This window comes from Odontesthes bonariensis, chromosome 22 (genome assembly GCF_027942865.1).
Source record: "Odontesthes bonariensis isolate fOdoBon6 chromosome 22, fOdoBon6.hap1, whole genome shotgun sequence".
Classification (NCBI taxonomy): Eukaryota; Metazoa; Chordata; class Actinopteri; order Atheriniformes; family Atherinopsidae; genus Odontesthes; species Odontesthes bonariensis.
This window is the reverse complement of record NC_134527.1, coordinates 17,947,014-17,963,313: the sequence shown is the minus strand read 5'-3', so window position 1 is coordinate 17,963,313 and position 16,300 is coordinate 17,947,014. Positions and strand designations below refer to the sequence as shown.

At 40.0% G+C, this 16,300-nt stretch overlaps 1 protein-coding gene across 4 annotated transcripts in view; it reads right to left on the bottom strand.

Annotated features, from left to right (window-relative positions):
• The window catches only part of arhgap24 (Rho GTPase activating protein 24), a 73,389-nt gene that overhangs the window by 15,142 nt on the left and 41,947 nt on the right, over window positions 1-16,300 (bottom strand). Inside the window, exon 1 of one of the 4 annotated variants that reach the window (XM_075456351.1) lies at window positions 13,597-14,021. The exons of 1 other annotated variant lie outside the window; for it this stretch is intronic. In XM_075456351.1, coding sequence (XP_075312466.1) covers window positions 13,597-13,618 — 22 coding nt within the window. In that variant the 5' untranslated portion in view covers window positions 13,619-14,021. Of the gene's footprint in view, window positions 1-666; window positions 1,010-6,822; window positions 7,021-13,596; window positions 14,022-16,300 lie in introns of those variants that run through there. 2 more of the 4 variants (XM_075456350.1, XM_075456352.1) reach the window with 2 other exon arrangements.

Below are 16,300 nucleotides of genomic sequence, written 5' to 3'. Positions count from 1 at the left end.
TGAACTATTAAACATGACAAGCTGCAGCTTTAAATTGCACAGTAAATAATCTAGTTTAACTTCATGGGTATTTGGTGTCACTCCATTTCTTTTCAAACTAATCGATACAAAGTGATCAGTTGAAAAGGTGTTATCATCTTGTTAACAGGTGGACCATGATGAGAAAGAGGATGGATAAAAAAAAAAATAATAATAAAAGAAATCATATTGTGAAAAGTTAAATAGCTGTGAAGTGGATGCTGCTTTTGCTGTTCCCAAATAGCAGTAAAGCAGGACCTCTCTCCATGCATTCATCCACCTTTACCGAGCCCAAAGTCGTAATGAAGGTGCCTGTTTTATGCCTACAATCCAACGTCCACGTTTAAAAACACCGACGTTTCAATCCATATCGAGTTTTGTGTCCAAGGGAGGTCCTTAATTTGAAATTTTCTAATAAGTCTAATGCTTTCTTGCTTCTACTCCAGTGATTAGTCACTATAACCGCTTCGATTGTGCCCAGAGGTCCCATTAATGAACACCTCGCATTAACTAGACACAGTTAATTCCATCACGTCCCCAGCTTGTCGCCTTGCAGATACCAGAAGACACCTGATTAAACAAATGAAGTAATTCCCGCTGACTAAAAAAAAAAAAAACTAAAAAAAACAGTCTGCAGCTTCGGCTCACCTTCCGATTGCAAGGATCACATCCACGATTTTATGTCATCTTCTTTTCAACCGGCGACGCGCAGCATAGTTTCTGTATTGCCAATAACCAACACTAACGCAACTAAATCAAGCACGAATCTGTTACTGAGCCGCTCACTTGTGCCCGCACATGGGAGTGTTTCCTCAGCCGGTGTGAAAGCTCCGTGGCCTCAAAATACTTTGTTTCCACTCCGCGTTGAACCGTTCATTCAAACCCAAGTCATCTGCGTGATATATCCGACACGGAGGTCCATAGATGTATGGATATGATCAAAAGAGAAAAAGGGAGCATAGATCGACGCGTTTAGCGTGCCCATGCCGTGTTGAGTCACCGTGTTAGATAGTGACCAGGGCCGTGCGAAGCTTTTTTCGGGGTCCAAAGCAAATGCCCCCTTTGTTGAGCCTACACTGCCTGTGACAATCATCTTGTTACTTATGAACAATCTTTATCTTCTAAGAAGACTCCCCCCCCTCCCCTATCGTACATGTTGGCTAAACAGATTCCAGAAACAATTGGATTCTTAAGCTTTTGGTCCCAACAGTGAACTATAAATTTGATGAGGATCGTTTCAAACTGCTGGTTACTACACATTTAGTACTATCACTAGTCTTTCTTAGAAATAGAATGCAACACCAAGGTAAAGGCAACAATTTCACGTGTAACCATGTGGCTAAAGGAAAAAAAAATAAAAAAATACAGACTGTATATCAAAGATAGATGTGGCCAGTCGGTCCGTGTAGTGTTGAATTTGGCATTTTGGAGACAGTATAGATGTTACATTTCAATGTATTATTTTCGAGTTTATTAACTCCATTTAAAAAATAAGTCATTTTTACGTTAACATTCCTCATGGATTAATTCAGGCAACCCAACAGTGATGGAGAGCCACGGCACAATATTTGCCATTTGTGCATGAAAGCACAGTACATTAAGTAAGGGTAGCCTTAGCCACTAATAAATAGCGTGAAGCATGGCGAGATGGATCCCTTTGTGGTTGGCATTCCTGAGTCCTGTGCAAATTCAGCTACTTCGCCTGCTGCTGGTAACAAGAAAGATGAAGGTTCAAGGAGCTTCTGCACTGGTTTCACCTTGCAAACACTGGCACAGAAGAATAAGCTACATCAGGATTTAAAAAACCCCACTGATGATTAACATTTGTCAGTAACTGGGGGCTTTGTTGGTGTTGGTCTTTTTGTGAGATTTGCCACACTTCTCCTTCAGACAGCTAACCACAAGTTGTACAAAAACACTTTATAATGCTTTACAGTTTTCTATGCAAAATTAATTAAACAAAAATGTTTCTGTGTCAAGTGAGTGAATAAGACAAAAAATTCAACAAGGTTCATATCCATCTTCAGTACAAGACAAAAGTGCATATTGCAATTTTTTCCAAGCAAATGATACCCATGTAAAAAAAAAAAAAAAATCTTGCTTCATACTGTGTTCTATGAGCTGTCCGGGGCCCTTCATTTGGTGAAGCATTTCCCACTCCCACAGTTACACTAATTAATCGTTCTGGCCAGTTTGTCATATGAAAGTCTCTCACTCCACCCTTCCAGCATTGTTTGCACTGATTGTCATTTCATTTCTGTGATGTGCCTGTCAGATTGCTTGGCCACACTCATTCAGCCTTTCCATTACTTGCATGGAGAGATAACATTTCTTTAAATAAAGAAAAGAAAAAAGAACAGTTGTGAAGCTGTTAAACAAGCATGCAAAAGGATTTTGCAGCATACCATGGCCATTACAACACACTCCTGTTCCTCATGCCATTTCCTGTTGATGTTCAGCTTCTTTCCACAGTAAATGAGTTTGGCGTATGGTTTGTAAAGCTGGAGGATATGACACATACACTTGTACAGCTCATGTACAATTCTGAGACACAAATGATAAGTGTTTAGAGCGTCCAGTTTGGTCCATTCATAAACACCTTAACCTTAAATCCTCAACTTTTGCATTCATAAAGAGTGTTGTCAGTTATTAATTTAAGTAAGAAGTGAACATTTTGTTGTTTGTGGACAAACTCTTAACATCTGCCCTCTCAATAAACGACTGGCTGGTTTTTGAGGGAGTCTTTACAGGCTGTGGTTAAGCTGCCTACACGCATTAGTCTCCACCACGCAATTCTCAGACTGCCTATGGTGTGACTGGCACTGTGTCTTAAAATGTTCCATCATCACTTTTAGAATGAGACTAATCCTAGCAGGGGCACAGAGGAAGAGACAGTCATGGATCTTTACCTAAAGCATGACTGTACAAGAAGAGACAACCGTGACTACTGTCACAATTCCCCCGATTTGCCATGCTTCCTTACACATCTCCAAAGTTTTTTTTGGTAATGAATAACTGTCAGCCTTACAGGTGCATGCAGACGTGTACTTCAGAGGACAGCTCGCATTAAATAAGGCACACAGATTAGGATTCCCTATTCACATCGAGGCTCTGTACAGAAAAGTTAAAGAGAAGAGAAAATAAAACCTCTCACATTTGAACTGCAATTCTTCAGAGGACATTATCTGCAGTGTAAAACTAAAACGGTTGGCTACCTTCTGCTACTTCAATACAAACAAATGCAGCTAGAAAATCATCACAACAGCATAACCAGATATAGGACCAATACAAACAGCCACAAATCTGGACAGAACACAGGAAAAACTTTGCTAAATTTAATTGCCCATGTACTGTTTTTTATTCAAAGCAATTTACATTAGAGTGGCTTCATATTGAATAATCCATCACTGACAACTTCATCATATTAAATCATCTCTACCATGTCATAATTGCCATCTGAGATGGGCTGAGTGCAAAGCGCCAACAACTGTTCATTCCAGTTGTGACTGCTGGCTTTAATAAGTGGCCAGCAGCAGGGTAGACTTTAACTAATGGCCCAAAACAGGTGGGAGACAACAAAGGATCCCTCTGTGCTGAAATTGCTCACAAATACCTGGAGCCCTCATACATTTCACTCAAACCCAAACCTCTAGAAGACCTGCAAAACCCACACAGAGAGCCCCCATTTTAGATCATGTAGAGCAAGGAACTTGATTGCAGGATCACTGAATAGACAGTTTAGTTCTGGGTAGATAAACAACATTAATCTCTGACCACCTGCAGCTACAAGCAGGTGCTGCTCTGGGATTCCACTTCTATGAAAAAGTTTCACCGACTGCTAAACCAATGAAAAGTTGTGTGGATAGAAACCTCAATGTATGCATGAAACCCAGTCTTCTTGATTGAGTTACTTGAGTGAAGAAATTGCTGTGCAAATGTAAAGCAACAGCTTTTTTTCACTGATATATGGCAATGTGGTATACAGGTGGTGCAAGTTATGTAAAATGTATGGCAGGTCAAGTGACTGATGTCATTGTCACTGCAGTGCTACATTTCAGGTGCGACCACAATGCCTACATGTTAATGACCGCTGGGCTCTTATATCCCATTAAGAAGCTGTAGCGACAACAGGACCCCTGCTGTTGTGTCTCATCACATTGCCAGCGCCTGGGAACATTTTTTTCACTTTACTGCAAAGACAACATCCAAATGCTGACTGTGACGTGTAATCTATACCTGGCGCAAAATTTAAAAAAAAAAACAATGTGTGACTCAGACACCTGCTTCTCAATACAAACTTATAAATTAAATAAATATAAGTTATCCAAAAAAAAAACAAATACAAAGTATTACATCTCAAGTTCATGATCACCTCTCTCTCATCAATCTGTATGAATAATTCCAGTTTGGCTTTTGCCCACACCACAGCACTTTAACAGCTCTTGTCAAAAGCACCAATGACTTCCTCTTGGCTGCTGACACCGGACTACTTACTATCCTCATCCTTATCGATTGTTCATTATCGATCTCCTCCCTCCTGGCACTATTTTTGTTAATTATGACATTCAGTTCCATTGCTACATGGATGGCAACCAGCTCCACCTGTCTACCTGGTTCAAACTCTGCTGTCTGGATCATTTCCAGAACCCCCTTCTTCTTATTAAATTCTATATCATTTATAAAATTTTACTTCTCAACTGAAGAACTGGAATTAGCTCATTGTTGTACTTTATTGCCGTTCTATTATGTTTTTTTTTACTATTTTGATTGTGATGTTTTACACTTTAATGATTCTTTTTTCTTTTCTTGTCTTTTCGTGACCTTGAGTAGTCTGTAAGGTGCCTATAAATAAAATGTATTGTGATTGTATTATTAAGCTTAATTAATTGAAAATGAACATAGCCATACCACAGAGGTAATTCACTATGATGAACCAATCAGAGTCATCCCTCCCTGACAAACCCATGCCAATTCAACTTATAGAAACAGCAGAAAAAGGCATTGAGGAGGTCTTATGGAGTCACCAGTGTGCTACATACTGAAAAGACAAGAAAGACAGATGCTCACTGGCGCTATTTATTCTCTTCAAGTCTTCAACAGGCCCTTAAACTCTGTTTCAGTCATGCATAACCTCTACCTGATGCACCAAATTGTTTGTTTTACAGATCCCACTTACATATCCTCCAAAGAAACTGTTTTGGAAAAAGTCAGCCTCTTTCAAATAAATACTCAGCAGGTGAATGAAGAATCTTTCTATCAAATTCATGAATGAACTTCAATCAATCAGGTAAGTCAAACTTCCAGTTTCCCAATAAGACCAGTCTTGGCTGTACCCTGCCTCTCACCCAATGGGAGCTGGGATAGGCTCCAGCCCCACCCGGCGACCCCAAGTTGGATTAAGTGGGTATAGAAAATGGATGGATAGAACCAATAATGAATAGTAGCTACCACTGCTGATTGCTGTCACATCTAAAACCCGTCTGTAGTTACCAGAACGGGATGCTGAGTTACCCCAGCCTTTCTGTTGCAGCAACGAATGTACAGCATCATGTTCTAATGTAACAACCTAGTATTTGATCTTTTTCAAAAAAGCATGCATGTGTTGCATCTGGTCTGCCAATATTTGCTACACTGTGAAACAAACTAGTGGTCCTCCAGGACCATGGTGCAACATAACACAAGACTACATAGTAAAAAGCAGTATGACAATAAAAGCAGAATAGGCTGAACCTGTAAGATAGTGGCAGGCTGATTTTTTTTTTTCTCAGACAGGGGGTCAGGCCAGCTGTTTCTTTGTTTTAATCTTCTTGCTAACAAAACAAACCGTGTGCTGATTGCGGCTTCATACTTCATGGACACATGAGAGCAGAATGTGAAACTTTTCACACTCACTTTGCCCTGTTAGCAGCAAAGAAGACGAAACACATTTACAAGTGTTCAACTGATGTCGTAATTTTGGAGAATACAGTTTAAATATTGGCGACATTGTGCTTCTCTATCCCAGAGCAGTTTAAATTCCAACAAGGTAACAAATGAAAATCTCATTCCAAGAGTCTGGCCACAAAAAAATTGGTTTAAAAACCACTGCTACTTTATACTGACAAGGAAGTAGGCGTCAAAGGGTTAAAAATGTCCTAAAATATTTGTATTCACAAAGCGGAGGACTTCTTGTAAAAATGTTAAGTTCTTCCAGACTTTGATTGTGTTTCTTGCCAAGTGGAGGAAACAGCTGCTGCTGGCCCTGAAAACAATGCAGACTGTGTAACTACCTCGTTTAGCTCGATTTGACAAAAATATATGTCATATTCTCCCAGTCTGTACCTGTGTGTTTGTATGGTGGGAGATTTAATGAACACAATGTTGTCTGTTCTGTTTTGTTTGCAAGAGTGTTCGGTTTGCTGCAAGTAGGGGCAAGTTGAGATTCAATAATGTGTCTAATGATAGTCTTCTCACAAGTCCGAGCATCATAAATACCTCCAACATAACAGGAAGTCACTCCTCGAGCAGCAAGCCGCAGTACCTGGCAAAAATGTGCATTCATATTAACTGATGACGAGTATCAAAAGAGGAAACAAAAACGGCCACTATGCTCTTGAGCTTGTTTACAAATTCAGACACCTTTTTACATCCACTCGTCAGTATTTTCATCACCAGATGATCTAATCCCTCTGTAAAGTGCTGGTGTTATAACAAAGGAGGACGGTAATGAATATTTGGAGAAACACATCCAGTATATTGTATAAATGTGATGGTAGGCTTTTCAACAGGCTCATAATGGTCAAATAATGTACTTGATAATGTTACCTTGATGTGAGGATGGTATACCAGATAATCCATACTGTGGTAAACTATGAATCGCCTGATGAACCACCTCCATGCCTCGCCTCGCCTCGGCCTCACTCACACTCAATCCAGAAAAAAGGCTTCCTGAGTGGGTTTACAAAGTCCTGGCTGCCTGGGTTAACTTAAGGATAGGAGTTTTTGAGTGGAAGAGCTGCTAGTTTTTGGCCTGGCTCAGAGTGAGTGAGTGAGCACAGCTGAGAGGGTGTGAAAGAGAAAGGGAGGGGGGAGGGATGTGAGGTTTGAAGAGGGGGTTGGTGAATATTCACACACACTTAAGCACTGTATGGGAACAATGGGCAGATCTTTCTGAAGGCTTAGGTTTAAGAACGCCACAGTTTGACTAAGGGCATGACCCCCTAAGAAAACATGGGATCTCCCATTCATGCTGTAATGTTTTTTTTAACATCTCAGACTGATAAGAGCACAAAAATGTCCTCATAATGACCTTTAACTTGTGGAATAAAATAAAATAAAATACAGACACCATTGAGAGTTTATGTATAGCCCTGTAAGTTATGTTACCTTACATTCCTTTAAAAACTTTCTCTTGTACTTGTAAGTGTATGCGGCAAATACATTCAAACTGTTAAAAAGTTCATTAAAACTTAAAAAAAAAATCTAGTTAAAGAGTTGAAAATGTGCTGAACCGAATGAAAAGACAGTTTATTGGGTCACAGTGGATTCAAATAACTGATTGGTCCTTAAACTCGTTATCTATTGCTTTGTATTATTAAAGGGGAAGGTTGTCATCATAATACATTATCCGTACAAAACCAAAACAGGACATTGCAAATACACTATTAATGATAAAATTAAATGTAGATGTTTTTTTCTCTCCCTGAAATTAAATTTGAATTTTTATAAAGATGGTGAATATGTGCTTATCAAAATTAAAGCATATTCCTATCAAAGCAGTGTCTTTCTCTTAAAGATATCAAAAAATAATTAATTAGAAAGCTGTTTATGATGTAAAAAAAAATGAAAGGAATCAAATATTTGCTGCTTCCTGCTTTGAAAATCTACTCAGATTGGCTGCTTTTCTGTGCCATCATTTTTTATGTTGACAACGTCTTCTCGATAAAAAGAGAGAATTCGTCCTCTCAGTTTCTTTGTAAGCATAATCATATCTCTCTAAATAGCAGGGTGTACTTTTTTGTGCTTATTATGCTCCGGGTACAAGTGCCACAAGTATTGAACAAATAGCTGCTTTTCTTGAAGCTACTTTACTTAAAATAAAGGTGGTGCCAGACAGCGTCAAGATCAAAATCACATCATCATACATTTTTGATCACATCACCATAGGTTTTGTTTTATTGCAGGATAATTGGTTAAGTAACAAGCCTTTTGTACCAGTTTAACCCCAGTTTCCTGTTTGATAGACTCAACTATTAAACGATTCATTTACAGCCTTATCAGTAAGGAAATAAATTGTTTTGTGACCTTCTTTACAATTAGGTGACATCGGAAAATCAGTTGTGTTGGTAGAAAAATGTCAAATGATGAAAAAATTCAAATCATATCAAATATTGCGTTCTCCTATTCATAAAACCTATGCATTCAATACAAGCTTATGATGCTGCACGGCCTCCTGATGTGTTGCTCCTCCCTCTGCAGCTACATCCTCCCTTGTGTCTGTAATAGGTGTCCCATTTCACCTGACCCCTGGTAAGGTATCGATGGCTAATTGTCTTCCTGGTGTCATGGTGGTCCCTGACTGTCAATAGACATAAGCTGAGGACAGACAACACAACATTAGCTTTTACCTGAGTCCCCAAAGATATTATCTGGTGGAGAACACAGACTCCATAGAGTTACGATGGCTATCCATTACCATCTGATGCTGAATGAGAAATAAGTGAGTCGCAGTGGTGAGGTCAAAGAGGACAAGGACTGTAGCACTACTGTCTCTTTACAGACTCCCCTTGGGGAGTGGGTAATCATGGCACAAAAAATAGACAGTAATGGCCACATCAACTCTAGGTTCAATGTGTCATTTGGTGCTGACAGGTTACCTGATACCTCGACTGCTTGAGACCACAAGATTACACGCAACAGTCCAGGAAGTCAAAGTATGGAAGTGATAGTTATAAATCTTTATTCGTATATACAGAAAATCTACTTGATAAAGGTTGAGAGATTCTGTCAGCACATATTCACCCATCTTTTCCATGTCAATGGTCAAATGCAGCCGGTTTGTGGTATTCATGAGCAAAGTTCTAATGGGTTGCTGTGAGGACAAGCTGGGAAGCATTGGGCCAGTCCGTTCAGGGAGGTCACCGGGCTGTCAAAGAGCCAAGTGTCTCCATTCTGATTTCATGCCAACTAAATAAAGAGCTATGTCTGTGTGTCCTGCCAGGGCTGCTGTAAATATACCATTATGTAAGGGGAATCAGTTTCCACTTTGGAAAAAGGAAACACGACTTGGACTGGACTTTAAGCCAAGAGCTTGTAACATGTGTTGGCATGATAATCAAAAAGACTGCAGACTCATACGTACAGTTAAAATAAGCTGTACAGTCAACTGCAACAAGACTCACACCAGCCTTTTTGCAAGTTTCATCATATTGATATTATTTACCACAATATATTTTTACATGTATCTTAAAGGAAAATATTTCTTCTAGCCTCTGTACAAGAAAAAGAATGAATCATTTTACCACTCAGAATATACTATTTTAAGTTTCCTAAAACTGGTGTTCATACGTCAATGCAATAGAAACCCGTGCACGGCTTCAAGGAAGGAATTGGAATGAAACAACTTAAAATAATAATAATTTGCTTTGGATAACAGTCGTAACAGGATGCGAAGTTTGGAATTTGTAGTTAATGTACTTTACACTTAAACTATGACTTTGTCTTAAAATCACAAACTCAAAACTGACCAAAACATTTGTAAATATAAATCACAAGTGACATTTATGGAAGCTCCCTGACATTAGTTATTAGCCACAAAATTTCGATTGAGCCTATTCAATGCTGTGGTGATGAGGAGTAAAACATGAGATTGATTTAAGAGTAAATCCAAACAACACTCTGAGGTTTGTTAAAATACCAGAATCCCTACGCGTGGACCCTTTAGAGCACTGACATCTTCAGTGAGTACTGACCGGGGCATTAATATCCCATTAAAATGTTAGGAGTGTTGACGTTTCGTGAGGGCTGGCAGCTGTTGTCACTTGAATACAAGCATGAAATGCTGGGAGGCTGAAACATTGCATTAGTGATGCAAGTGCTACCAGAGGAAGCTTCTGGAAAGCTGCAGTACATAAATATCAAGAGGAAAACCTTGAGCGGGTCCACAGGAGAGCTCTCTAAAGATAAGCAGACACTGTTAGCCTGGCATCATCCCCACAGTGTAGGAGAACTTAGGCTTTGTGTATAATCAGACGCACTTTGGGCAAACAGATCTAATGGAGTGCAATGATTATGACAGAGTCTCAGTGCTGCATGGTTTACTGAGTTTTACAGAGTATAAAACATGAAGCATTTTCACAGTGATATAAACATATCTCACACTGACAGCTCATCAATATATCATGCAGCCGTGGCCACAAGACTGTAAATCTGTATCAAGCACATGCCAGGAATTTGTTAGGCACTTTACGAAACCCAAACAAATGATCTCTCATGCTTGTCCGTTATCTGAAATTGTTAAGAGGATGTTATCAAATTGAAGGCTGATAAACACGCAGCGCATGAACGGATGCAACTGAGAGAGATATTTTTAGGGGAGGGGAAAAAAAGCAAGGGTGAGAGTTGTTTTTTTTTGCAAGATGTTTTTAAATGTGCTTCGCTATTGCTTAGATATATGTGATAATGAATTATAGATATGTGCGATAATGAATAAAACAGAGATAGACAAAATCTCTTTGCACTTGAAGTAGGGGGTGTGAACCCTCTTTCATTGACGCCAGAGAATGAAACAAAGAGCGGACTTGACAAAGTGCCAGTTGCATTGCCTAATAATACCTTCTAATATCAGCTTTCAGCACTCATGAGGGCTTCAGGGTAGATGCACACCTGCACTCCCTGCAGTCAAAATTGGTAGGCTGAGTCAGCCTGGCCTTTTAGAAGCCCTTTGAACCTCACAGGCAGGGTTATAGTAACCTGACTTCTCGTCTGTTGTGTCTAATGGATGTAGAGCAGCCCACTGACTCGAATTTCCCACTGACAAAACAAAGATAGTTTCAGGTAGGGATGAAAGCTCTGAATATGCTTATATTTCTACCCATAAACCCAAAAAATCCCGATAGCTGACTAAATAAACTGATTTCCTATCAAATCCAGTCAGCAAAAGTAACTCAGCTGCAAAGTGAATTCACTCGGGGTGCATGTCATGGAAGCATTAATCAGCATTTTCATTTGCTTGATTGCTTTAGGAGATTGAGTGCGCCGTCATAGGAAAACATTATTGTGATAAAAAAGTAGAAATAAATCAGACTGACATTCATCAGTCATCACCCCTCTTTATGGGCCTTACACTACTATATTTTTCTGTTTGGAAATTGGTGAGGCGGAACATAAGAAAAAGGAAATTAAGTTTCAAAAGCAGAAGCGTCACCATTTAATAGGATACTAATAGGATATAGAGTACTGAACGAACTCTATGCTATGCAAACAAAACCATAGTTCATTTGCTATTGGGACAACCAGTGGTTATCAGTTTCAGCAAGAGAGGCTTGTTTGCATTTTGCCCATTGCAGCAGTGCTGTCTGTGTTGCCTCTCTTCATCGTCATCGCTTCCTCTGACAAAGCTGTCCAAATCACCTGAAAGGGCTGCACTGCAGAGTAAGGGGGCACACAAGCGTGGTCAGATACAACGATTGCTGGTGATGTAATAGGAAAGATGCAGAAGTGCTGACGATGAGGCTGGCTCTGTGTCTGTTTGAGTCTGCGTTGCTGAGCATTGCTGATGTTGTTCTGTCAGTTTTTTTAGGTTGAAACCAGCGTGCCGGTACTGCTGCAGCGTTGTGTTTGAAATCTCCAAATAATCTGAAACGGCAGCCTTGGTATCAGAACTGAACTAAAAGTCTGTTTTGATGAAAGACAACTCTGCAGATTTTTTTCATTTTGATCTAACAAATTCCTGAAAATTGTCATTTCTAAAGCAGGAATTCAGCTGACTGAATTTCTTTCTGAGTTGGACTAGTTCATTCACAAGAAACTCATTTTTAAAGGTTTCAACACTGCCTTCAACTTTCAGTAAGGCTTCCCTAACGTCAGATGTAAAAAACCCACGATGAGGAAAAAAAAAAAGATTATCCAGAATTTACTATTCTGTAATTATATCCTCAATTTGTTTTAGTTTTTTTTTTCATCCTCTTTCTCATGAAGAAATAAATGTCATACACACTGACATACTTATTTCATTCTGATCTCGCTCGCAGTAACAAAATTGTGGGCTTATCATTCAGTGTTCTTTGCTCCTCAGTCATCACTTGCTGCCCCCAGCAGCCAAGTAACCATAAACATAATTGTACTTCACCCGATGAAAACTAGTCAGGAAAATTCACAAGGGAACCAATTTGGGTTGCATCAGCTAAATTCTGGCTTCGACAGAGGAAGATTTCAGCAGATATCTTTGGGCTCTTGCTTTTAAGCTTTCTATCATCTTAAAAAAAAAAAAGACTCTGAAGAATAGTCAATCTATTTTAAACATTTCACGGGCTGTTTTTCAGCCTTGACTTTCTCTCTTACTTAAGTCCCAACTCTCCTCACCTCAATCAACAACTCTTGAAATCTCATTTCTGCTCCAACATTCTGTCTAAAACGGAATTTCTTCCCTCTCCTTCCTCTCCCATCTGTTGCTTCAGATTTTTCGCATGAGAACGTTTCTACCAGAATGGATTTACAGGCAGACTGGGAGCTATGAATTCAGCAGTCTGTTCTGTTATCTGCCTCAAGCAGCCAAGCAAAGTGAAATTTGACCCAGCCAAGAGAGAATGCTTTTGTAGAAAGCATGATTTTTCTTCCTCTCGTAAAAAAGATTTTCTTCAGCTATATATCTTGAGCAACCAACTTTGGTGACATTTAAATCACATATGTAATTTAGAAACTTTCAGTTATTTTCATTTGATGTCTTTCCAGAGTTGCCAGGTTATTATTTAGACTGAGCAGTTCTGCAGGCGACAAAACTGTTGAGCTTACCTAACTTTGTCTTTTCTCTTCTCTTTTTTAAGGTTGGCATAAGATATGTTTATCACAGCAACTTCACAAGTTAATGATGTTAGTTAAGCGGCACCTGCTTGGCTGACAATTCCAAGGATTTCTTTTTACAACAAACCGAACAAATTCAGCAAAGAAGATTGGCATCACTTCCTGTCAGTGTTACTCAGTGAAGTCTCTATGAAATAGTATTGTTGATTGATTTCTTGCAAAGAACGGATGATTTTGTTAAAAAAAAATGTAGAATCAGAGAGCATATTTCCAGATGTTGGTATTTCATCTGAAATAACAGTCACAGTAATTGTATAATTATACTTTGTAAAACTCCCATCTGATGACATGCTGCATAAAAGACACTTGTTCATAGCAAAAGAGCATTGCAACTCATCTACAAGTAGCTTTGTGTCTAAAGACATGCAAAGCAGCCTGAGAAACTCTTTCACCCCATCCTTTAGCTGCAACTGACACCAAAAACACATCTAACTCTAATAATATCTCAGCCGTCATAATGCAGCAGTCCAAACCAGATGCAAATGTGCTAGTGTTTTTCAGCTATGCAAAAAGACACACCTGGGTTTGAGTTAAGATCCATGGGAAGCAGACGAAGATGTACCCCCCTCTGAGCTGGGGGTTGAGGGAGCAAAAGCCACGCTCTCGCTGCTGACCGCCGGCCCCCAGGTGCCACTGCTTCATCTGTTCTCGTTCTGTGCCACAGATACTGTAGGACTTATCCCCTCCTGTTTCTGCTAAAACACACTCCACTGCGCCTCATATCTCTCCTCCACCTCATACAACTTTTGCCTACAACTTCATTTTTTTTTAAGTCAAAGGCAGGTCACTGTGACACGCCGATCAGCAGCAGCAATGTGAGGTCACGCCGAGGCTATTCTGTCTGCCTCTCCGGAAGCCTTCCCTCTATACTTCTGTCAAAGGAGCTGAAAAAGCAAAGGAAGCATGTTTCTGAGAGAAATGAAAGAAGAGTAGGACAGAGAACAGCGAGTGAAACGACAAGCCGAAGGCAAGATGGTGTGTCTGCTCTTTTCTGAAGGAAGGGAGACGGGTGGGAGCTGGCGGTGAAGGGAGGTGGAGGCAACATAAATCAAGCAGCCCTCCCTAAAGTGGGGACCTGTAAATCTGGTGAACGAAGAGTGGGCACTCGGCCAAGTGACTCATCCACAGTGCTCTATAAATACTGCCATGCAGGGTCGGCAGGGCTGTTGCTACTGGAGGCAAAGAAACCCTGAGACACTGGGGCTTCTCCCTCTGGACGGAAGGTCTTTAATGACTTCCTTATCTTTAAGGCTTGTTGGTGAACCCCACATCGCTGATAATCCATCAAATGAGCGGGAGCACCTCTTTAAACCTGGCTTCAAGAGATGATAGACCAACAGTACTGTACCTGTTGGAGGGGGGGGTGGGGGTGTCCTAAATATTCATCTAGAAAAGAAATCTGTTTACATACCTCTAGTTTGGACATTCAAATCAAGAGCCCTTCGTCACACAAACACTGTAACAGTCCAGTCAGAGACTCATCAGTAGAGGCCCAAATGTGCCCCGAGTGAGACCCGGGCCAACCTGATACATGTGGGAGGCAGGGGTCGTACATGGGGGTCAGAGTGGGAGGCTGATAGTGGAGACCGGAATGCGACATGTCAAATGCCGATTCCCTCAATAAGGCTGTTATGAAAGCATCTGAGCTTCCTGACCTGTTCCTGTTTCTCTCTGTAACTTGGCCTGATTTCAGGATCTTACACACATGAATAATGATGCATGAAAACCACAGGAGGAATAAGGAGGCCTGGAATACTTTCACTAGAGCGTAAATGAGAATATAGCGGATATTTCAAACAGCTACAACCCACAAAAGGTATGCAGCTGATTGTTTGGACAGGCTGGATAGTCTCCTGCTTTTTGTCACATATCTTTTAAAACAGCAGTTAAACATTTCCACTCAACAGCTCAGGATGTTAGAGTGCCTGATTGAGATTTAAGATGTTACACTTAATCAGCATGAGCATGAGCATTCCATTTCTTTGTTTGCTATCACAGGGACCTGATATATTATCTTCTCTTCATATGAAAACTTTGTTGGAAGCTAATGGAGGATGCATCATTAAGTGAAAAAAAACTGTGCAATATGAAAAAATGTATCAAGCAGTCTATCCTTTTGCACTGCAGCTGCCCCTTCCTATTTAATGGTTGATCAATCATGGTTTCATGAAAAAAAAATGACCATCTTCATCCCTACAAATAGTTGTAGCCATTATGTGAGCGCAGATGAAAGTGGTTTCATCACCAACATACAAAAGAAAAAATGAGAAATGCTTATTGTTTTGTTTCAGAGGACCAAATGTACCTGTAACCACTGATTAGACTGAAGATGAAAACACAGACATTCATATTAATACAATATTGTAATTTGTGTGTGTAATGCATGTAAGTGGATGTCTCTGTGGCCCTGTGATGGACTGGTTACCTGTCCAGGATGTACCCTGCATCACATTTTACTCTAGCCTTAAGGTGAATCATTAACTTTGCATAACAAAGGGAATCGGCTAGGAGTTTACAAGTGGTAATAGCAATTTTTTATTGTGAGGCAGCCATGAAAGTCAGTTTTTTTTTTAATATAGCTTCTTTAGCTTGTCAGTTGCAGTAACTTTCTGCTGCCTTCCAGAAGTCACATCACTCAGCCAAGAAATAGTGCAGGACATAAATCCCTCTAGAAGCACAACTGTCAGTCTTTATGCTAAGCTAGGCTAACCAGGTTGCTGTGTATATAACAAACACATATTAGAGCTGTAACAATGTGATCGTTTGATTTTGGGCAACTTAATGTATCAATATATTCCCATAAAATATCTTTCAATCTATTTGATAGCACGCAAAAACGTAAACCTCGCGATTTAAGAATCACCTCTGAGTGGGGCTATAAAATAAAGATGAGTTTTTTTCAACAACCACTGCCTTGTACTAAGTATAAGCCATCACACATAAATGTGTCTGTTGCTCACAAGATGTGATAACAGGAAAAGGTCAATATTTAGTGCAAATGGAGATTCCACCTTGGTGTCCCTGAGCCATACACTCCCCAGAAATTCTGCTTTAATGAGCAGTCTGAGGAAATCCCACACACAGGATGCTTCCTTATCGGGGAGACCAAAGCTCACTTCACCCAACCTGATCATTATAAGCATGTGAACAATCTCCTCAGTCTGCGATGATTAACAGCTTGCCGCTGCGGCTCTGACAGCCTAAACTCCCGTAGCACCTCCTG